The 24221-nt window shown below is 45.1% G+C and overlaps 1 protein-coding gene across 5 annotated transcripts in view; it reads right to left on the reverse strand.

Annotated features, from left to right (window-relative positions):
• Positions 1-24221, reverse strand: part of KCTD15 (potassium channel tetramerization domain containing 15) — a 68785-nt gene that overhangs the window by 20102 nt on the left and 24462 nt on the right. For all 5 annotated transcript variants that reach the window (XM_083452975.1, XM_083452974.1, XM_083452976.1 and 2 more), the window contains exon 3: positions 1503-1647. In XM_083452975.1, coding sequence (XP_083309101.1) covers positions 1503-1647 — 145 coding nt within the window. The remainder of the gene's footprint in view (positions 1-1502; positions 1648-24221) is intronic.

Below are 24221 nucleotides of genomic sequence, written 5' to 3' on the forward strand. Positions count from 1 at the left end.
CCTATGTGTTTGATCTGTGGTGAGAAGCTTTCCAATTCCAATATGGCCCCAAACAATATGAAAATACACCTGTTGTTAAAACATGGAAATCTGGCAAATATTTCATCAATAGTTTGAAAGGCCTTTGGAACAGAAGAAATGCCGATGACCATATTATTATTATTATTATTTTAAAAAATGAGTAAAAGTCTCAGATAAGATGTAAATTATACCTTACGAAGTGGCTGACTTGATTGCTCAACAGACAAAACTACATAACAGTAATAGCTGAAAAATTGATTAAGCTTGCCTGCAGCTTGATTGTGGAAAAAATTGTTTGGTGATGATGCTGAATGACAAGTTATGGAAATTCCTTTTGTCTGACGAGACAATTTGCAGAAGAATAGTTGATATGTCAGCTAATATTGAGAACTGTGTTTCCAAAAGTATGAGGAATTCTGAATTTGCCATTCAAGTTTATGAATCTACTGGCATAATTGGAAAAGCACAATTGCTTGCCTCTGTCAGATTCATTCACAATGGTGAAATAATTACTCAGTTCCTGCTTTGCAACGAGCTAGCAAAACATACTAGAGGACAATATATTTTCCAACCCTTGTCTGAGTATTTGGGGGAAAGAAAAAAAAAAGATTTCATGGGATTCTTGTACTGGAATTTGTACGGATGGAGTACTGTGTGTGATAGGGAATGTGAGAGGCTTGGTGGCACTCATCAAACAGAAAAATCCAGATGTAGTATCAGTTCACTGGGTTTTTTTTAACACAGAGAGGCATTAATCACCAAGACCTTTCTAGTTGATTTGAAGTTGGCTCTAGATCAGGCTATGCACATTCTGAATTCCATCAAAGCAAAACCACTAAAAAATGGTAGTATATGGCCAGCTTCTGGTGCTTCTTCTTAATTGTTGTTAGATCCTGATAAATAAGCTAAAAATGAGGAAGTAAAATTGGCTTAGAAAAACTGATCCCGCCTGGTGCTTTGCCGATCCCTTTCCCTTTCTGGTATCTATGACAACTAGTGGACCTGTTTCTTAAGCTGTTGCATCTGCAGCCTAGCATCCGACAAGCACCTTAAAGAACAGAAAGGGCACCCTCTGCTAGAGCATGCAAGTTCCTGTTGCTCCAACAACACCAGACCCAAGGAAACCGAACATAAGTCTTGGCAAAGCAGTCCCTTTAACAATAACACCAGCAACATCTGGGTCATGTGCAGACCAGACAAAACCCCACAGTTTCCTAACTATGTTTGGAAACCCTGTTCTAATCTGGTTTACAGCAAACTATGGCTAACCTAAACATTGGTGCATACCGAGAGTAAACCACAGTTAGTTCCCAAAACTGAAAGGGAGAGGATGGAAAGGGGAGAAGACCACAGAGCCATGCAGGCAGCGTTTTTCCAGCCTCAGCATAGTGGGGGAAAGTACACCAGAGAATACAAACTCACTCTGAAATAAATGGCTTAATAAGAGAACAAACTGATTACAGGTTTCTGGCCTGTCTTACCTTAAAGTCTTCTGGGAGCAGCAGTTTCGACGTTCTTAAGAAGCTTAAGATGTATCTGAAAATTTCACCATCTCGATCAATGAAATAATGTTGTTTTAAACTGTCCAACACAATAGGTTCCGTGCCATTAAACAGACGGCTTATTCTGGGAGGGGGAGAAAAAGGAAAAGGGGTGGGCACAAAATGGGAGTAGAAGGTCACATGATCTTGCGAGAATCACAGAATCTTAAGACAGTAGTTTAGCAGATCTGTTGCTGAATCTCAGAAGGCTCTTTTATGGTCACCTGGCCCACCCTTTGCCATCAGGGTTCCTTTCAGATATTTTGGATGCTGGACCTGACAAGAATTATAGTCCAAAACGCCTGAGGGGCACTAGGCTGGCCAAGGGTGGCTTAGTCCAACCTCAAACTCCAAGACAGGAGCTGACAGAAATAGAGTTCACAATGCACAGTAAACTGTGTATAGCACACTCCCCCATTTAACCAACACTTTGTTATGGTGAGTTCATTATTAGGGTAACCCCAAAGATTAACCCAAATTTCCCACAAGGGGAAGGCTGCCCATTACCCACAAAATTATGATTATTACTTTTAGTAGTAGTATGCTGTGGCGAGAAAGTAAACGTTATTTCCATGCATTGCTCTGGTTTCGCCAGAAGCGGCTTAGTCATGCTGGCCACATGACCTGTAAACTGTCTGTGGACAAACATTGGCTCCCTCGGCCAGTAAAGCGAGATGAGCGCCACAACCCCAGAGTCGTCCATGACTGGACCTAATGGTCAGGGGTCCCTTAGCTTTACCTAGTAGTGGTAGTAAGATCACAGGGCAGTTCACAATATAAAAATACAAATTAAAACCATAAAATATTATAATGAAACAAAAAATAAAACAATACCCCCCTTCCACAGACACATTTAAAACACCACAGAATATTAATCAGCCAATGCCTGGTTGAAGAGAAATGTTTTTGCCTGGCGCCTAAAGATATGTAATGAAGGTGCCAGGAGAGCCTTCCTGGGGAAAGCATTCCACAAATGGGGAGCCACTGCAGAAAAGGCCTGCCCCCCTCCAGACCTCTCGTGAGAGAGGCACCCAAAGAAGAGTCTCAGATGATGATCACAGAGTCTGGGGCAGTTCATATGGAGAGAGGCGGTCCTTGAGGTATTGAGGTCCTGAGCTGTTTAAGGCTTTATAGGTAAAAACCAGCACTTTGAATTAGGCCCAGAAGCTAACTGGCAGCTGGTACGGTCGGGTCAGGATCAGCACAATATGCTCAATCTGTTATGTCCCAGTGAGCAACCTGGCCGCCAAATTCTGCACCATAGCCATGACCCCAGACAGCCCCAAAGTATTCACTTTTGCAAAAGCATACCCTCAAAGAATCTGTCATCCTCTCCTGTCAGTCGCGCTGTTGCAAAGCGTGCTTTGAATCCTAAAAAGAGCCCTCTTCTCAGACTACACTGCCTTCCTTGCAGAAGGAATCCCTCTAGCTCCTTCTCTTTCCCCTCCTAATTTGTTTGCATCTCTCAGGAACCACAAAGGTCCCACCAGAATCGCTAGAGTTTGGGTGTGATTTTTCCACTCGGGTAGTTTGGGGACAGGCAGCTGCCTGCCTCCCTGCATGGCCCAGATCGGAAAAGGCTCTTTTTGATGTTGCGCTGGTCTCCCACTTCATGTATAATTTTCTTTCCACTATCGCTCCTAAATCTGGTGTTTCCAGTTCCTTCTAATTTAGTAATCATCTGCAGATTTCATTAGTGTGCCATCTACTCTCTTCTGGATTAATTACAGAGATAGCCGAAGTTGCTGGAGCTCACACAATTCCCTGCTGAACGCCAACGGAAGGTCCCACCCTTTTCTGGAACCCACCCTTTGTGGCTGGTCACTCCCTGTCTTGTTTACGGATCCACCACCCCAGAACCGAGGCAGGTGACACATACATGGAATTGTTTTGCATTTGAATTAATTAGGTACTTGTCCAATATGTATTTGTAAATCCCAGTGCACAGTCTGTTTCTCTCCTGCTCCCCTTCCCTCTCCTCACCACCACAACCACTAAGCCACAGCTATTATGAAACGGTATCAAATAAAGCAACTCAGTTAAGGAATACAGGTAGCGACTATTTTGTTCCTAATTGATGTGTGACCGCAAACACATAGGTACTTTTGGACCTGGAAGAGGGCAGAACGGGGCGGGCTTATGTGTATGGTAGCCAGGGGCGGAACCTGCACAGAAAATGTTTGCCGCCTGTATAGAATGTCAGGCACATTCACATGCTACACGGAACACAGGTATGAGCCCAGCTCGGAATTGTGGTTCTCCTGAGTCCCAGATGAGATTCTCTCCCAGCCCTACCTGAAGATGTCGGGGATTGAACCTGGGAGCTTCTGCATACAAAGCGGTTGCTCTGCCACTGAGCTACAGCCCTTCCGCAGCTCGGTGGCAATTTCTCCTCTTACACAAGCCGGGGTCAGCAATTGCTGTGGCCCCCTGGAACGTGGGCAGCTCCACACTCGGCAAGGCGGCCTTCCGTCACAACAGCTTGTGTGGATGGCTTGCCCGTGACTTGCATTCACAACCCCGGGAACGTTGGGAGTTCCCAGCATGCGCACGCAGGTTTCAAGACGAGGATTATGTCACTTGATGTGCTGCCTATGGAGAATGTTTCTGGGGCCATCCTTATTTTCTCAAGATCATTTGCTTTCTGTCTGATTCTCAGCTCAGGGGAAGCCCTTAGGCCATAGGTCTATTGCTCTGCTGACTTGGGATGACATTGTCAAAACAAAACAAAACAAAACAAAACAAAACAGCATTATCTTTTAGGTAAAGAACTTAACCAACAAAGGATCTTCACATTCAGAAATATCTGAGAAGTACTTTGCATCCCCAAAGACTCTTCTCTGTTGTTTTAGCAACCTGAAGACTGAACTCCAGCCTCCTCTTAGATCAGTGGTTCTCAAAGAGTGTGGCAAGAGAGGATGGCAAGTGTGGAGGGAAGATTCAAAGACAATCAAAGAAACATTTAAACATTTCAGTGTGGAACCTCACACCTTGCACCGAATTTATATACAGTGGTACCTCGCAAGACGAATGCCTCGCAAGACGAAAGAGTTTTTTGTTTTTTTGAGTTGCTTCGCAAGACGAATTTCCCTATGGGCTTGCTTTGCAAGACGAAAACGTCTTGCGCCTTTTTCTTAAAACCGTCAATGCATTCCTATGGGAAACCGTCAATGCATTTCCTATGGGAAACCGTGCTTCGCAAGACGAAAAAATTCACAAGACGAAAAAACTCGCAGAACGAATTAATTTCGTCTTGCGAGGCACCACTGTACATACGTAAAGGTATGTATGTCAGAGGCTCGTCTATAATTATATTTTGAGAGTGATTCATGTCCATTGTTTTCTACTTTCTATGTTATAAATCAAGCAACTACTATGAGTTGTTGCTTTTTGTTTTCCAATGTATTTCTTACCAATAAAAAAAAAAAGCTGTGGTGCAAGTAACTCTTTATTCTGAAAGTGTAGCCCAAAGAAAGTGTAGCCCAAAGAAAAAAGTTTGAGACCACTGCCTTAGATCTTGGGAGTCAGGAAAGGGTTAACTGCATCTGGGCACTCTGTGCATGACTGGAACTGGAATTCCACTGACTCTTTCTCCCTTTTGGTTAAAACTGGATTCAATTAGTGGGGGATACACTGATAAGACTTGTGCTCAATCTTGTACTGAATTAATTGAGCAATGCTGTAGCTTTCAAGAACATTTACAGTAGTGATGAAAGTAGATTAGATGTTTGCTGGGACTCCCATAAAGTTACGACTTTAATTATGAATGTGGGCGAGCTGTTTTGCTGGTGTTCTGTGCCTGCCTTTTCCTGCCTCCTTTTGCCATGCATCTCCAGATGTTTCCTTTCTCCTGATTTTTCTTCAAGGTAACCTACCGACTGACTGCACACAGCCTGAAATGGGGCAAGGCCAGTGGGTTTTTTTTTCTGGAAAAAAAGGTGGGGGAAACTCACCTTCAAGTTTGCTTGTTTATTGCGGGCCCAGTCGCAGTGCCACTCCCCACCTGCTGGGCAGTGGCTAAATGTTAAAGGTAAAGGTACCCCTGCCCGTACGGGCCAGTCTTGACAGACTCTAGGGTTGTGCGCCCATCTCATTTAAGAGGCCGGGGGCCAGCGCTGTCCGGAGACACTTCCGGGTCACGTGGCCAGCGTGACAAAGCCGCATCTGGCGAGCCAGCACCAGCACAGCACACGGAAACGCAGTTTACCTTCCCGCCAGTAAGCGGTCCCTATTTATCTACTTGCACCCGGAGGTGCTTTCGAACTGCTAGGTTGGCAGGCGCTGGGACCGAGCAACGGGAGCGCACCCCGCCGCGGGGATTCGAACCGCCGACCTTTCGATCGGCAAGCCCTAGGCGCTGAGGCTTTTACCCACAGCGCCACCCGCGTCCCATCAGGCTAAATGTTTGATGTGATTAATAAACTCAAGCAGACAATGATCTGGATTAGAAATGGCCACAACTTTATTGATTACGACTATAGGTGGATTTTTTGCTCAGGCACTGGGTTCTAGCTCCTCAGGCAAAATAATAATAATTATTATTTAATTAAAAAGGGTAAAGGAACTCAGTTCTGTCGAACTCCTGCCCCGCCAAAACCATGGCCAAGGACACTCAGAAAGTGACAAGCTTTACCTTCTGCAAGGACTAATGGCTGAAAGCTTTCCAGTCAAGTCATTAATGGGTGGACAGGAAACTTATTTTTTTTATTTAGTTATTTTCTTACGTTTTCTTACACTTTCCTACCTTTCTCCCAGCATGGACCCCAGGGGGCTCTCAGGCAGTCTCCCACCCAGGCACTGACCACAACCAGACCTGCTTAGCTTCAGCAAGCTGATGGCCTCTTGTGCCTTCAGACCAAACCCAATAACCAAACAGGGCAAACTGGAAGTTCACAGCTGTGGGCATTATATCATCTTTAGTGGCGATTCCTTCAAGAAAGGGGGTTGGACTAGACGACTCTTTGAGTCCTTTCCAACTCTACGATTCTATTAATTCGGTTTCACTGCAAAAAATCCTCAACCGTATGCTGAAGAACCGAGTAAAACAAAAGTATTCTGTCTACTTATTTCTAAATTATTATTATTTTCAGTCCTGCCTTTTAGGGCCAAGTTCTCACCAGGCGGCTTTCAAAGTAAATTAGGATTAAGAACATTGCAATCAAAATAATCTCAAAACACAGAAGAACCAGAAGAAAAAAAAATCAAGCCAAAGCTTGGGAGCGGAACAAGAATGTTAGGGTTGATCGAAACACAACCTAAGTAGAAATGAAGCCCACCCCAAAGATGGAAGGGGAACTCTAACGATACAGCACCACCACTGAGAATGCCCTGCCCCAGATCCCTGCTAACTCAGTATTAAAGCCACGGAGCCCAGAAATTCCATGCAGGTGAGCTCAATCATCCTCACTTCAACCTCCATATCTGTGATCAGTTATTTTCAAAAACCTTTAACGATCCTCAGTTACAAGTTAGTAGGTGTAGATAGTCCTTTCCTCCATGAATTTGTTTCATCCTCTTAAACCCATCCAAGCTGGTGTCTATTAATGCCTCCTGCGGGAGTGAGTTCCATAGTTTAACTGTGCACTGAATAAAAAAAGAACTTTTCCTGTCCTGAATCTTCCAATATTCAGCTTCAATACATGCTCTCTGAAGGGGTGGGGAATCTACATCCACTTTCTCCATGCCATGCCTAATTTTTACAAACTTCTTACTTGCCTTCTCTCTAAACCCAAAAGTCCCAAAACAGAAACATTTCCTCATGGGGCAGTTGCCCCACCCCCCGATCATGCTGGCTGTCCTTTTTTCAGCCTTTTCCAGTCCTACAGTATCTGCTTGGAGGCGATGTGACCAGAAGCTAATTCCAAATAACTCACCCACCCTGTGTCCCCCAATGACATCTATATGAACACCATTATAATAAGAAACTAGGGAAAACCTGTCAAGCATCAGCAACAAGTGAGCATGGCAAACTGGATGTGAGGCTCTTCCTAGTTAGCATGGGAGGTGTTAGGCAGTGAGTCACATTGTGTGAGAGTAAAGAGTTACTGCAAACACACAAGGGCACCTGTTTTCGTCACCTGTGACGTACTAGAGTCGATGCACTTCCCACAAACCCTTCCCCGTCATCAGCAAACACAGCAGCCTTGTTTGTGCCCGCATTGCATTATGCCAGGTGAGAGGCAGGATTCCTGCACCGAGAAAAGGAGGTACCACAAGACTTCTGGTCTAGTCTTCTCTTTAAAATGCTGTGCGTTCCCTGTGTGGAGATTTGGTTCTTTCTTTTGCTATGAAAGGGCACTGTGTCCTGTGAACTCTCACATGATAGCACAGGGAATGCACGGGGAATGTTTTCCAAACTGCCCAGGGTATCCAATACCATTGAAAGAGAGCTTCTCCACACACTTGAGGCCCGCCTGTCATAAATGTTGAGGAAGAGGCAGTTTCAAAATGGCGGCAGGTGGAGGCAGCGTTGGGCACAATCAGCTGTCACTGACTGACATCATTTTCATTTGGTATCCTATCCACCTTTGGAAATTATTAAATCATACTTTCCCCTTCCTGGCTCCACATGTCTCTCCAAGGTATTTTTCCCCATTGCCTGTAATTTCTTCTCCTTGTCTCCTTTTCACACTCAACAGACAACCTATTCCCTTATGAAAGAAACTTATTAAGCTTCTTTCATCCCTCCTCCTTTTACATTCACTTCTTTCTCCTACAACAGTATTCTTCTTTTATCCCCTTCCTTCTTCTTCTTCCCAATTTGTTTATTATATTTTTTAATATCAGCTTATTATTACTACATAGTATTGTTGTTGTTGGTCGTTTAGTTGTGTCCGACTCTTCATGACCCCTGGACCAGAGCATGCCAGGCACACCTGTCTTCCACTGCTTCCCACAGTTTGGTCAAACTCAACTACATAGTATTAGTAATTATTAAATAATATCCTTCTGGCTCACTTTCTTCAATACATCCTCCAGCCCTTTCTCCTGAGAAAGACCTTCTTTCCCTTCTCACCCCCTCCCTCCTGAAATATTTGTGTCTCTCCTGGCCACCTTTGCTCAGCATACAAGGCAATGTCTTTCCTGGAACTGGTCCCATCTGGTGCAGCTAAAGGGCAGGCAAGTGAGGAGCAGGCCTTGGGCAGGCAGGAGCACTGAGGCCCAACTGAAGGTGGCCCAAAGCCCAATGGTGGTAATAATAATAATAATAATAATATTTATACCCTGCCCATCTGGCTGGATTTCCCCAGCCACTCTGGGCGGCTCCCAACTAAAGGCAGAATTGGACAAATATATGGAGGAGGTTATCAATGGCTTTCAGCCACAATGGTTATGCTCTGCCTCCATGGCTGGAATCGGCAATGCTTCTGAATACCAGTTGCTGGAAATGGCAGGAGGGCCCTTGTGCTTGAAACCTCCTTGAGGTTTCCCATGGGCATCTGGGCGGACACTGCAAGAAGAGGACTAGATAGCCCTTTTGCCTGATCCAGCAGCCTTGTCTTGCTCTGCAGGGCAGGACTGCCAGTAGACAGAAATTTGAGAGAAGCGAATTTTGGTGAAATGTCAATGCTATGGTAAGAGCTGTTTAGGAGTGGGACAGATTTGCCTTCAGTGGTGGCCAGCATCCTTTCGCTGAAGGTATTCTGACAAGCATTGGTGAGAGATGCTGTGGTTGTATCTTGCATTGCAGAATCCGCAGTCACCCCTGGAACCCCTTATTTCTTCCTGTCCTCCTGAATATCTGAAGACAAAAGAGAGCCACGGTTGAACTTTTACCACTAATCATGGGTTTTTATAACAAAATAAACTGGCAGGATCCATCAGGGACTTCTCTTCTTTCTCATATTGCCTCAGTTGTCAATCAGGTTTGTGCTTCTCCATAGAGAGGTCATCCCAAAAAATGTACCAATAATTACAGCCGTAGTTGAGTTAACGAAAATATGGGGAAATGTTGTATGTTCCCATTCAGTAGATTAGTTGGGCACGCTCCTTTTGGCGTTTAAATAGACACCTTTGGCCAAATTCCATCCAGGATATAAAACGGCAAACATAATAAGCAACCATTATGAAAAGTGGAAGCAGTTTGCAGATGACTACAGAGGACAAAGTATTCCCTTTCTTAATATGCACTTCTTGAGTGGGATGATTGAAGAGGCAGAGTATTTTGGATACAAAACTGCAAGTTATTTGATGGGTTTAAATTCTGCCACAAACAATGGACTTTATTATTTATGGCAAACATTTTGTATATGTAAACTAGGTTGCAGATTGTTGGAATATACGACAATGCTTGCAACTGCAAAGTAGCCAGCAGAATAAAAATCAAATCCAGACGGCCTCAGCTGCCAAAAAAGCAACTTACTGTAGCTATAGAGTGTAAGATTTAGGAAAACCACATGTCGCCGTGTGGAATTGTATGCCTTCAATGCTATGGAGATAGGAAGTAGGAAAAGGGAATCTTTACACGACTGTTTGATCTGAAAGGGTTGGATGATACAGCCCCTGTTCTCTAACTAGCATGGGTAAAACACACACAATAAGCCCTATTTCCTGAAGCTCAATTTATCTGATCGTGGCTATATAAGGTTAGGATTATCAGGGAGGAACTCAGGGCTGCATTTATGCAGCAACTGGCCAAGAACAGAGTAGAATCCAATATCCAAAGAACTCTTGCTTGTTAAAATCCAAAGTCTTAAGCCCTTACAGTTGTGAAGGTGTTAATTTAAAATGTGAGGTCAATGCCTGCTTGGAACCTCTGGAGCCAGAGATGGGCCTGAAAAAGATTTCTAGTGACTGGAGGCAAGAATTCATGGCCCAGCCCCCAGGTCCCTGCCGGACTAACAAATTGGGGATAAATTAAGTAGATAATAACTGCAGAGCAATTATGCCAAACCGAGAGAGATTGCACACATGTCTTCAACTTGACTTGCCAGTGTGCAAAGGTTTTAATTTAATGTGGTTTATTTTGGGAATTTATATCCCACTCATTACAATGTGATCTCAGCAGTTGTGTGAATGGCCATATCAATAGCACCACGCAACGAAAGTCAGAGAGGTGAAGTTTTATTACTTGATAAGTGTCTCTGGAAGCTGATCTGCATTTGGGGCAGGCCTTACTCAGAAGTAATGCAGACTCTTCTTATGTTCAAGCAGTTAGCTTGAACTGTTTTAAGGGTGCCGAGCAATGAATCAGTGTGTGCTCAGACAGGTATATCCCCGCCCCCGAATCTGATATAGCCCTGAGGCTGTATCACCTCTAAAGTCATGCTATATAGAGGGTGGAAAAATATTTTGTGCTGGCTGTGCAGATGCACCACTTCGACATTTATGGCTACCAATGGCTACTAGCCTCCACTGTCAAAGGCAGGGTATGCTTCAGAATATCAGCTGCTGGAAATTGCAGGAGGAGACAGTGCTCTTGGGAAACATGGATGCTGGATGAGATCGCCCATTGGCCTGATCCAGCAGGCTTTCCTTAGGTTCTTTTATCTACACCAGAATTTTAACAAGAAAATCCCTTGAGGACATCACAATTTCACTTGCCAGACAAAGCATAGGATAAATATTATATTTGCATTCCTAAACTCCCGCAGCACCTCTGTGGGGATGTTGGGTGCCTGGAAATGTTTCAGCTCTCCCTGATGTGTCAGGAAAAGGCAACCCTAAACCCCCATTCCTCTCTGGTCCTCCCCTCGTGCCCCCACCCCAATAGCCTGCTCACATTGCTCGCTTTTACTAGCAGCTTCTCAGTCTGCTGGAATGGCAGCAGTGCTTAAGTCGGCATCTGGAGAAGAAAGCACCGAGAACATTAATTTTGGCAATTAATATTTAACTGTTCTGTAATATTTGTGCTATTTATAATTTATCTGTTTACACTCATTAAAAATGGATGCTGTAGACAGTTCCCTTGCCCCGTGTCAAATTGTTTCGTAATTGTGCATTTATGGAAAATATGCCCTGAAAGGTGTCCTTTTGGATTCTTATTTGTCTGGGCGCCCCGAGCGCAGGGCTCTCGCATGGCTCTGTCGCTCCACTTTCCCCCTGCTCCGCGGTGCTTTTCTCCACACTCCGGCTGTTTGATCCCAGACACAACAGGAAGGGCAAAGCGAAGTTGACAAGATCTCTGAGGCCTTCTCGGCACTTGATATGGAGTCTGTCAATTGTGCTTTGCTCTTTGGCTCAGACGTGGAGCTCAAGCGGCAGAGGTAGGAAATCAGGACATCGCCAAGCTGGAAAGAAGATCTTAGTGGGAGGAAAAGCGCACCCCCCCCCAAGCCAGGGAAAAGAAACGCAGGGGGCTTTTTTCCATTGTCGTCTGAGAGCCACACAAAGCTGGCCCAACAGCTATATCATGCTTATTATTATTGTTGTTGTTGTTGTTACATTTCTATCCCATCTTTCCTCCAAGAAGCTGAAAATGGAGGCATATGTGGTCCCCCCATCTCCATTTTTCACAACAACTTTGTGAGGTAGGTTAGGCTGAGAGATGGTGAGTGGTCCAAGGCCACCCAAGGAGGTTCACAGCCAAGTGGAGATTTCAACTCTGCCTTCCAAGGTCCAAGCCTGAGACTCTAACCTTCTATATGCCACACTGCCTCTCACACCAGCGAGGGATGGGCCAAATATTATAGGACTATGGAAACAAATGCTCTTCCACCCGACCCAGATCATCTCATTCTATCCTTTGTGGCCGGTCACAAATTTCACAGCCGCAGAAGCCACCGACTGCTTGAGCAGTATTTCCTCTTATCTTCCAGCTCCGTGCTGAGAGATTCCACAGCAGAGTGTGTGAGGAGAGGGAGAAAAATAGTGTGTTCTAAGCAATGCAGGAATGAGTTTCCTTGTTCCCTTCCCAACAAATAATGAGCTTCACGGCCTTTGAAAGCTCTCCTCAAAGGCTTGACGGAAGAGGGGAAACACCACAGCCTGTGAATGAACGTGCAAAGTCAGGTCAGCTGCACTGTATTGTTGGAGAGATGTGCCTCAAGAACTCTTGCAGGGATTCTGAAGTGGCAAAACAGCCCAGAGTCCTTATCTGGTAAAAAGGCGGGAAATAAATAAATAAATAAATAAATAAATAAAGTAAGTAAGTAAGAATAACAATTTGATACCTAAGATGTGTATTTTTGCAACCCAGTAATTGTAATTGTGTTATAATGGCTGCAACCCGTTTTGGGACCTTAGGTGGGCAAATGATGATGATGACAATAATAATAATGACGACGACAACACCAGGCTGCATTAGAAATGGTTTGGGCCTCAGCTCTCAGTCTCCAAAAACGGTTAACCCAACTTTCATAAGGTGGTGGAACTGGAATGACAGAAGCAGCGGTTCCGCCCCTGGCCTTCTTCTCTCAAATCCCCAAGTCTCTCATTCATATCTCTGAAACCTCGAGTTGCTCAGTAAAAAACTAAAAAAACCAACCCAAACCTGGTGCTGATCAAGGGTAGGCGAATTGCCTCAAGGAAACCAGCGAGGAAGCAGCAGCAGTTTTATCAGTTATCGAGACTTTCCCAACAACGCCTGCTCCCAGCTACGCCGAAGAAATTGCCACAGGGCTTTCCTGGGGCCAAGAAAGGTGCTCCAAACTGCTTGCATGAAACATTCTTTTCTGAATCTCACCGCAGCCTGCAAATCATTAAGTATGAGGCATGCCTAACCAACAAAATAAATGAAGGGGGTGCACGATTCCATCAGATTTAAGGACCAGCGACTGTGTGAATGATGAGTCTGCTTGCACCCAAAAGCAATCCAGACCCAGCTGCCTGCTCTTAAGAATGCAGGAAGCTGCCTTATAGTGACTCAGACCATATGTCCATCTAGTTCAGTATTGTCTACACCAGGGGTCAGCAACCTTTTCCAGCCGTGGGCTGGTCCTCTGTCCCTCAGACCATGTGGTGGGCCTGGCTATATTTTGAAATTTTTTTTGAACGAATTCCTATGCCGTACAAATAACCCAGAGATGCATTTTAAATAAAAGGACACATTCTACTCATGTAAAAACACGCTGATTCCTGGACCGTCCGCGGGCCGGATTGAGAAGGCAATTGGGCTACATCTGGCCCACGAGCCTTAGGTTGCCTACTCATGGTCTACACAGACTGGCAGAGGCTCTCCTGGGTTTCAGACAGGGGTCTCTTCCAGCCCTATCAGGAGATGCCATTGGGGATTGAACCTGGGACTTTCTGCATGCAATGCAGATGCTCTACCACTGAGCTGCAGCCCTTCCCCAAATAGTTATTCAGATTTGCAGGGCTACAGCCACCTAAATTATATTCACAGCAGAGCCATTGAAATGAATGGACCCGAGTTAGGTCACACTGGCACCATACGTTGAAAAAGCCTTACAGGTTCCTTGGGAAAAGGACTGATTGTTAAACTGTTCTTGAGAACTGTAGTTCTGAGGGGAGTAGGGGTCTCAAAAGCAACTCTCAGCACCCTTAACAAACTACAGAATGTGGGATGTAATCCACTGGGAGCAGTCAAATACAACATTCCTGGCTTTCCTAGAGGGGACATGCAAGGGGATGTTTGGTCCAGCCAGTCAAAACTTCCTGTTCCTCCTGGCCTGGAGCATCCTTCCTTGCATGTGATTAGTGGGTGGGTGTGACCTTTCCAGACCTGGTAAAAGGCCAAGCCATGCTGCCACTCTCCCTCTTTTCCATCTTCTTTTTGTCCTGTGAACTTCCTGGAATTAACTGCTGGCTGCCAGCCAAGCAGTCCCTCAGGCCATCTCCCTTATGGGGTAAACCTGTTTTTATACATTTGTAACTTTAAGCCTTAAGCCTGCCTTCAGGGATCACACTGTGCTCTGCCTGGTCATGAGTAAACTTTCTTTTTATTGCTTATGAATAAGACTGTGGTGTCTTTATTCTTTTAGGAGGGATTCAAGGGGTCTTACCAGGAAAATATTAGAACACATTTCAATCTGGACAAGCCAGATTGAACTGCGTATTGTTTTAAGAAACTCACACGGGTTTGCAACTAGTTTTCTGCTGTGTAAAGGGAATGCACTCTGCTAAGTAAAGGAACTTGCTAGCGCAAGTTAGGAAGGATATTAACAAACAGCATATCCTCTTCTGCCACCCTGAACATTCCCACACAGAATTCTTGGGGGCTGTGGGGGAGAGGTGAAACTCTGGTATCATAGAACTTTAAGCATATGCTATGGATGTGGCATAGTCCTATCCATCAATTTCAATGAGTCTGTTTTGCGCGTAACTATTGCCAGGTGTAACCTGGTGTAATTTTAATGCGACGTATCTCGCCTTCCTCTTTGGCAAAGGGCTCAGGTATGGACTGTGTACCTGCTACGTGCTCCCCACCTCCCCAGACATCGGAGCCACAAAAAGTGGCCCTTGATCACTTCTTCTCTTGAAAGCCAGGAAACGCAAGTGGAGTTTTTCCCACCCTAGATATCTCTGGCCATATGCAGGGCACTCGAGTTATTTAGACTGATTGCTATATTGTGATTTTATGCTTAGATTTTTGTGTGGTTTTTTTGTATTCCAAACCCTGCTCATCTGCACTGAGATCTGCTGAAGAGGAGTAGAATACAAATTGCTTACATAAATAAAAGGACCTCTTGATAAAATTAAGGGCAGATGTCAAACAAACATGAATATGTGAGTGTGCCATGTGTGCTTCGGCTGAAATTATCAGGCAGTAATAGCGTGGGGTTTGCCTACTTTCAAACCATGACCTTATTTCCTGATTTGTGACCTTTAATTGTAGTGATCCAATTAATGGTAGGATATAAAGTGCTCTGGATTCTTTCACTCCTGTGTGTCACCGTGCAAGGTTAAGGCTTCTCTGGTTGCCCCCCGCCCCCCAAGGGCAGGAATGGTTTCAATTTGCATTTCCTTGCTTTGGGAACTTTAAAATTATCCCAACCTTATGCACAAACTCTGCACTTAATGGGGCTTTCTCCCACTGAATAAATTACGCCTCGCTTTCACCCTGACAGTCAAAAACTTCCTTTCCTTGCACATATACCTAAGAGAAAGTCCTCACCCGCCCCACTCATTTAAACCAGTATCGTTCCACTTTGAACAGCGATGGCTTCCCGCAACATCTGGTGGGCACCATGTGGGCTGCCCTTGCATAAAGGGGTTGCTTACTTCCTTTTCGCACATATCTAGAGGCTGATGGGGACAGGGAAGGTGAAAATTCTCTTACCCAAGACCTTGGAACGCGTGGAGTCAGATATGGCAGCGTGGGCTGATGCAGAGGAGCAGAGACAGCGTTCTAAGAGCCACTGCAATCCTGACTGGTCCCACAAGATAATAGGCTTTCTCCATCTCTAATTTCTGTAATAACACTGTGTTCCTACCTTTTGACTTTGATGCTGGAGTGCCACAGGAGCATGTTACTTCTTCAGCGCTTTTGATGGATATTACATCCACTAACTATTAAGCACCTGGAGGAATGACTGGATCTATTTCTACCGCCGAGATTTAATACTTTTATATTTTTCAGTGCAGATGAGAATATATATATATATATATATTTTTTGCCAAAGATGGGAGCTGGCTGTACGCAATCAAGACATATTTTTAAAAGTCAATGTACCAAAGAGAGGCTGCGCTGAGAAATCTCTTTTAAAGTTCCCCATGCATGTGTGTGTGTGTGTCAAACTTCCAGGAACAACGGATGAGGGGATGAAAGAGAATTGAGAAGTATACGCAGTGCGCTCCTGAATTTGAATAATGAATCCAATTAGGGTTTTTTCCATGACTGATACAAATGCTGATCCAACTCAAATCAAGTGGGAAAATTGGACAAAAACGTTTGCCAGCTATCAAACAGGGCAGGCCTCTGCTATTAAAGCACTTTTGGATGGCAGAGGTGGGGCTTGGCTTGGGGTCAGCAGGCCCTGCAATGAAAGAACTTACAAGGCAGAGTGCACCAGCCCTGCTGGTGGAAGACACCACGGATTCACACAACCGTTTATTCCATTTCCCCAATGTTTCCCTAACTGTTCACTTCCATATCATAGCCGAGCTCTCACACGATGCAAAAGCCACTTCTGGAAAATTAACGGAATACAGTGCTTGTTTCGTGCTCATTCCTATGATATTTGATTCCAGAAAGAAAGAAAAAAATACCTGTTTGCAGCTCCCTTTATCCAGAAAATTGCAGGAGTTAAAGTGACAAAAATTGGGACAGTATATTGGAGAGGCAGTTCTGTCCTGCTGTTTTCATGGGGGAAATCATGCAGTAGGCCTGTGCGGAAGGGGTGGGAGAATAGTGATGCAGTTCAGTGATGCTCATTGTTGTGTCACATCACAGCCACTGGTGTGGATGAAATTTAGCATGACATGCTGGTATAGCGTTCAAAAAGCCACAGTTCCATAACACAACAGGTACTGCAGTGTGAAATGGACATTAGAAAATGGGACAGAAGCACTAGCATTATAACCGGGAAAACTAACACAAGATTCCCCACATCTGTATGCCCCCCTTGTTGCATCCTGGTGAGTCTTCTTCTTACAAGCTCCAGCTGCACAGTACAGGCAGTGCTTGGCTTGTGGGTGGATAGAGAATCCCTGCTGTGAAATCCCATTCTGAGGTTGCCACTTTGGAGTCGCCATTAGAGTGAGGCACTACCCTGAGCCCATTTTCACAGCCCTTGCCCTAGCTCCCACCAAGATGATGGAAGCACTGACTTGAGAAAAAGGCAGAGATCTTGATAGATGCAGAGAAGACATCTCGGCTCAGCAACGGGCAATGGGTCACAGCAGCCGATATGCTCGGCCTCGACAACAGGCAGAGGCTAGCTGGACAAGCAGCAGTGGTCCAAATTTAAGATCAGGTCAAAGAGTTGAGAACGGCACAGAAGCAATGAAGCTGTTCCAATGGGTTGACACACCCACCTGCCAAGCTTTGAAAGCCGAGCCAAGCTGCACTTACTCACAAGACTCTTAGGCCTTGTGAGATTGCACATGCGCAGGAGCTCATTGCATCAGGGAGGATGTGCCTGTTTGCAGCAATGGGAGTACTGCTGGGTCCTGGGTGACCAAGTTGTGCCCCTCCCTTCTGACTCTCCATCCCTAGTGGTGGACTGATGCCTCCCACTGCCCCTCGGATTCTATTGGTGCTCTCTTCTCTCCAGGACAGAAGAGGGGACAGTATCCACCTCCTCCAGCCTCTGTACCCCACTCAGCCCCTCCCATGTCATCTTCCAGTTACCCCTCCGTACCCGTCGCTGCCTGACACTCCACTTCTGAGCCAGGAGACATCTTGAGACTCATGACAACCCCCAGCTTGGTTCGATGTATGTCGCTTGGTGGGAGAGTGTGGAAGGAAAGTTGCTGGCTGCCACATAGTAAAAGCCAGGGTGTGTGTGTCTGCACTACTCCAGGTGGGAGATGGGGGTGAGGTCCTTGGATACTGAATATGCAGTCTTGGAACCAAACCACCTGATACAGGTGTATCATCTGGAACAGAGTGGTGCATCCTCTGCTAGCCTTCCTTTTTCGTATTCTGCTTAGCTTCAGTTATTCAGTTACATTGGCTTCTTTGTATTGTTTCATTTAAGCTATTCAGTTAGCTTAGCTTATCTGTATTGTTTTACACAACACTATGGATTATTATTTTTGGTACTTATTTATAGCCATTCCTAATGTGTTTTGAATTGTTATACAGATTGTTCATTTGATAAACTGTGAGATACTTTGGCCACATTTTAGGGTGGGTGGAGAGGTGGCATTCAAATAAACTGAAACACTGATGACATCGCTGTGCCTCTTAAGAACGTATTTATGTTTCCAGGGCCTTCGAGAGTGCTTAATTTTAGTGTGCTGTTGTGACCTTAATTCTGTTATGGGTCATCAGCTACATTTTTATAAAACCTTTATTGATTTTTAAAAGTTGCTTATGCTTTTAAAGTTACTGCACACAAGCCTTGAAACCTGACATGCAAAGAGGTTAAGAAACGTTTTGATAAATAAATAGCAGAAAAATACCCCACAATTCTAGCACCACGGAGACAGTGGACAACAGATGGGAACCATCAAACATACTAATCATCCGTAATAGGCCACTTTTGAGAGGCCATTCCTTTGAGGAAAAGGAGACAGATGTATGCATGCGTCATAAAGAGAGCTTGATTTATCTAATAAGAAGGGTCAAGACTCAGGCCCCAAACTTGGGGAAGACACAGCCTTTGGGGCCTCAAGATGTTTGGGACTACAGCTCTCTCATCTATCCTCAGCATCACACAGCCGTGCAGGCAGGGGCTGATGGGAGATGCAGTCCAAAACATCTGGAGGGCATCAGGATGGGAAGGCTGGCATAGGCTCTGGCTACTCAATGGCAACAGAAGCATCACATGTTCATGCTCAGAACACCTTTTATCAATACAGTTTCATGTGGGGTGGCCTTTCTCCATATATGCCCACTTAACCACTTCTATCTGCAAAACGGACACTTAGCACATTTATTGAAGCATCTAATATGGCAAAGTTCAAGTACTAGAGAATAGGCTTTGCTCTAAGTTCAATCCAGGTAGGGCTACGAAAGAAACCCCCTGGCTGAGAACTGCAGAAAGCTGTGTTTCCTTAAACAATGCAGCTTTGGATAAGAGTACCTGGGCTAGTGTAACTCAGCAGGGCAGTTTCATATGTTCAAGAAAGAAATCCACATGCCAAAACAGAATGTTTGAGAAATTCCAATGGAAGCTGATCCAATTCATTATTCTTCAGATTTTCACAGTCCTCTGAATTTTGCAATACAGTTCTTTGTTCATAAAAACACTGAACTGTGTAGTTTTAGAATAAAACACATTCAAAAACATATGCATGGAGCTGAAATGTGTATTTTAATACACATCTTCATGTGGGTTCCTTTGCAGATTAATGAGGGACTTATGGATGAGCAGGTGCAAAACCGAGCACAGATCACAAACAAACTGATCCACCTATCCCTACTCAAAACACATGTACTGTAGATGGTAACAAAACTCCAAGGGGGAGAGACAATCTGGAATGTGAGAGACAGAGAGGATGATGGTTGGGTAGCAGGTCAGAAGGGGGCAAAACAGGACTGGGGAACCTCAGGCCCTCTAGGTCTCTGTATCTGGATTCTCCCCAGAACACACTGCTCACTGGACCTGCACCACACGCTTCCTGAGTTTATAGAAGAGGTGAACAAGAGGTGAAATGATAGACATTTATAAAATGATGCATGGCAAACTATGGAAATTACTCCTTCCGGAGGCAGCGATGGCCACCAACTTGGAGGGCTTGGGAGGAGGATAGGCCAAATTCATGGAGGAGGCTATCAACAGCTACTAGCTATGCTCTGCCTCCACGGTTAGAGACAGCAATGCTTCTGAATACCACTTGATGGAAACCACAGGAGGGGAGAGTTCTCTTGGGCTGTGCTCCTACTTGTGGGTTTCCCACAGGCGTCTGGTTGGCCACTGTGAGAACAAGATGCTGGACTAGGTGGGCCACTGACCTGATCCAGCAGGCTCTTCTTATGTTCTTAAATAAAAGGAGTCATCCCTTCTGTGGCCAGGGATTGCCAACTGTTCCCGTTTTGGGGGAGTGCTCACTATCCCAGGCTTGTTCCCTCCATCCCAAAAGGTTGATGCCACCTATGCATGTTGCCTTAGCCATCACAGCTCCATCTGGGCCCACCTTTTCACCGCACACAGTGGCACAGAAGCTGCCTTTAGATGAGCTCTGCCCGAGTAGCAGAAACCGCACGTAGACATGGGGTTCCTGTGCACAAGTATGCCTGTTTCCATGAGGATTTACTCAGTCCTATTTGAATATCACATAAGCAGGTAAAAGATTAAAAAATATATAATCACATCTATAAAACATCTTGTTTTAGAAGACTATTGTGACTGCTGCTGCTGCTGAGGGTCCCTGCGCTCTTTTATGTTTCAAGTCACACAAATTTGGGATGTAGAAACTGGTGTCTGAGCGAAAGCTCTTCCCATTAAAACAAATCCCTCAACCAACATCTTCGTGTTCCTTGGCTCCCCTAAGGGCCTAGCTCTGCAGGGGGAAGAGCTCCTCTCTCTTCCCGCTATGAAGAGACTTGAAGGGACTCAGCACCTGGAAGGATCAGCCCACACTATGCATCCGTTTGAAAATCGTAACTCAAACAGTCCCCCTTCTTGCTTCGATCCCATTGCTATTTCATTGCTCTCTCTCCAGATTTCCCCTCTTCTGCAGCAGTAGCAAAGAAGTTCCACATTGCTCCCCTAAAACATTCTACTTTCCTCCATGTCTCCATGCCAGTCTTGTCATTGGACAACAACTCCCATTATTCCCAGCCAGATGCTCACTCTGTCACCAAGCTATGACTGCCCTTTCCCTCTCAAGCAACCAGGGCTGAAAAGAAAGCGAAGGTTCTTTTTGTCTGGCCAGAGGGAGGAGAGTGAATGTGAGCAAGACTGTGTATATAGGTATCATCTGAATGTGTATGTGTATGAACTGTATGTCCACACACACATGGCTTGAGAGTATAGCCATGTTCACTTCTTCTTGGACATGCCCACCTTAGATATGTGGCCCCCAGGGTAGAAAAGGCGCTTTCATTCCTGGGTTAAAGCATTTCGGTAGCAATGGCTGTCAACTTCAATGGTTTTAAAGGGAGATTAGGCAAATTCAAGCTTTCAAGGGCTGCTGGGCAGAGAGGCTACCTCAAATAACGGGGGAAGATGGTTGCACTCATACGCTGCCTCTCTGTGCAATTCCCAGCCCTGGTCTGCATCACACATTGAAAGCAGTATCACACCACTTTAAACAGGCATTTATTTATTAATTAAAATGTACATGCTGCCTGAAAAACTCAAAGCAGATTACAAAAAAGATAAAACAATAAAATCATTGCTAATAAATTTACATAGGGACGCGGGTGGCGCTGTGGGTAAAACCTCAGCACCTAGGACTTGCCGATCACATGGCCGGTGGTTCAAATCTCCGCGGCGGGGTGCGCTCCCGTCGTTCGGTCCCAGCGCTTGCCAACCTAGCAGTTCGAAAGCACCCCCGGGTGCAAGTAGATAAATAGGGACCACTTACCAGCGGGAAGGTAAACGGCATTCCGTGTGCTGCACTGGCTCGCCAGATGCAGCTTGTCACGCTGGCCACGTAACCCGGAAGTGTCTGCGGACAGCGCTGGCTCCCAGCCTCTAGAGTGAGATGAGCGCACAACCCTAGAGTCTGTCAAGACTGGCCCATATGGGCAGGGGTACCTTTACCTTTAATAAATTTCCATGGCTTCCCTCAAGGAATCTTGTAGTTTGCGATGGGTGCTGAGACACATTAGGGAACCCCTATTCCCCTCATAAGAGTTATAATTGCCTAGGAAGAGAGATTTGTTTTTATACAACTTTGGGAAATGCAGCTGTGTATGAGGAATGGGTGAACAGGGATCACCTCACAACTCTCAGCACCCTTAATGAACTACAGCTCCCAGGATTCTTCGGGGGAAGCCATGACTATTTAAAGTGGTGTCATGCTGCTTTAAATGTATAGTGTAGCTGGGGCCCCCAGAAGAATCCGGCCTGCTCTGCCTGAAAGCAGAGTGCTAGAACAGGCAGACCCATGGTCTGGACCGGCATGGGTTTATTTGCGTCATCTCACATCAAGCACCCAGATGTTCATGTCCCACAAACGCTGCAAGAGTCTGCACCGCTTTCTGTTTCACAGTCCCCACCCACACTTTGCACTCAGAAGGGCTCTGTGCATTATCAAAAACCCAACTTGTGGAGGAGACAGTCTTGCTGCAAAACACATTCAAAGCCCAACTATCAAGAGGTAACGCTGTGTCTCTTGCATTTTTACAGTGACCTCGGGACATGATTTCCAGCAAAGTGCACCTTATCTTTCTCTCTCTTTATACCTCCTCCAGGAGACTGCCAGATGCAAGGATTAAAACAAAAAAAATCAATAAGGGAGAAGCCCTTTCCTTTTGAGCAGAAACTGAATGTTGTAAGCGAACACACTGACAAAACACTTTCAGCTGGCTTTGCCTGCTATACAAAAAAACCCTGATCTGCTTCCACCAGAAGCATCAGTTCCAGATTGTGTTGGGGGTGGGGAGGGAAGCAGGGCTCTTGGGCAAGCACCACCCTGCGTTCCTTGCCACTTCCACCACTGCCCATTCAATGTCCCCTTCACTATGCACCCAATCCCCAGCACTGCACAGGAGGAGACGTCAATGGAATCCAAGGGTGGGAGCAGGATTATCCTTCCTCTGATTGTCAACATTGCTCACACCCTTGGAGAGGAGAACAGGCAGCAGTGGCAAGAGGGGTGAAAAGGGCTTTGGGGGGAACCTTTTGAGAAGTGAGACTCGCCCTATCTGCATAGCCCCACCCCCTCATCTGCATAACAAGACCAAGGCTCCATAGCTTGGTCCCCTTAGAGTGTGAAGGACTGTTAGGGATTTGGCTTTTATCACTGAGACAAGGACAGAGCCGGTATAGGTAGCTTGGCTACATCAAATAACATTCTGCCATGTCAAAGCCTGAATACAGTCATACCCTGGAAGTTGAACGGAATCCGTTCTGGAAGTCCGTTCAACTTCCAAAACGTTTGAAGCTCCTGCAGCCAATCAGAAGCTGCGGACGCCCCTCGGACGTTCGGCTTCCAAAAGAACGTTCGAAAACCAGAACACTCACTTCCAGTATATCAAAAATTAATGATTTGGTTATACTATCAGAAATACAAAGACAGGTAATTATGAAATTATTGTTTATATTTGGACAACTTTTCTGCTGTTCTTTATTGGAAGGAGAAAAACAATCATTTCCTTAATAACAATTTAAACAATTTTTTAAACTAAAACAATAACATTATAGCATATGTATCCATATTTGTTAACTGACGTGGTTAAACGAGTTTAAAAAAACCAAAAACTTACAACTGAGTTTTAGCACACATGAAAAAAATTAAACAAATCCTTATTTCCTGATGAATAGCCTTTGGACTATAATGTAACTTAAATAGAAAATTATCTTTAGAAAGATTTTTCCTCCAAAAGCATTTTATTTTAAAAATCCAATTTAAATTTTAAAAAATCTGATTTATCAGATTTAAATAATTTTAAAAATCTGATTTTTATTTTTTTAACCATTGATTTTTATCCACCCTGCACAGAGTAGATGCTTTCTGGTGGTTACTTGAAGACGCAAATCATCAAGCATGGGGCCATACATGGAAGGACAATCCCCCAACAACTTATACATATATATTTATTTCGGTAACTTGGTATACATCACCCCACTGACTTTGCCACACATTCACTTGAACACAAGCTAAAGCCCCTTTCATGATCTATAAGGGATGGTGGGAAACTAAACAAGCAGGGCTGGTGAGTGCCAATCGTGGCTCCTGCTCAGGAGGGCATTTTCTGTTCAGGTGTGATGCTGGAACACAGTGGGAATGTGGAGTGGCACTGGGTAATCAGGACAGATTGGGGATCATACTGGTTCACTACCCAGCAGCCCTGGGTAATCCCACTGCCCATTTTGGGACCCACTGTTCTTAACGTTGTGCTTTAATTGTTGAAAGCTGCCCTGGCTTGGCATGAAGGGCAGGTGAGGAATTTGATGATGGTGGTGAGCATTGACTGGAATGCCTAGATGGACATGGGAGGCAACAAGGCAGGCAGACACAGATGCACATGTGCCACTC

The sequence above is a fragment of the Podarcis tiliguerta genome (genome assembly GCF_965153285.1).
Source record: "Podarcis tiliguerta genome assembly, chromosome: 8".
Lineage (NCBI taxonomy): Eukaryota > Metazoa > Chordata > Lepidosauria > Squamata > Lacertidae > Podarcis > Podarcis tiliguerta.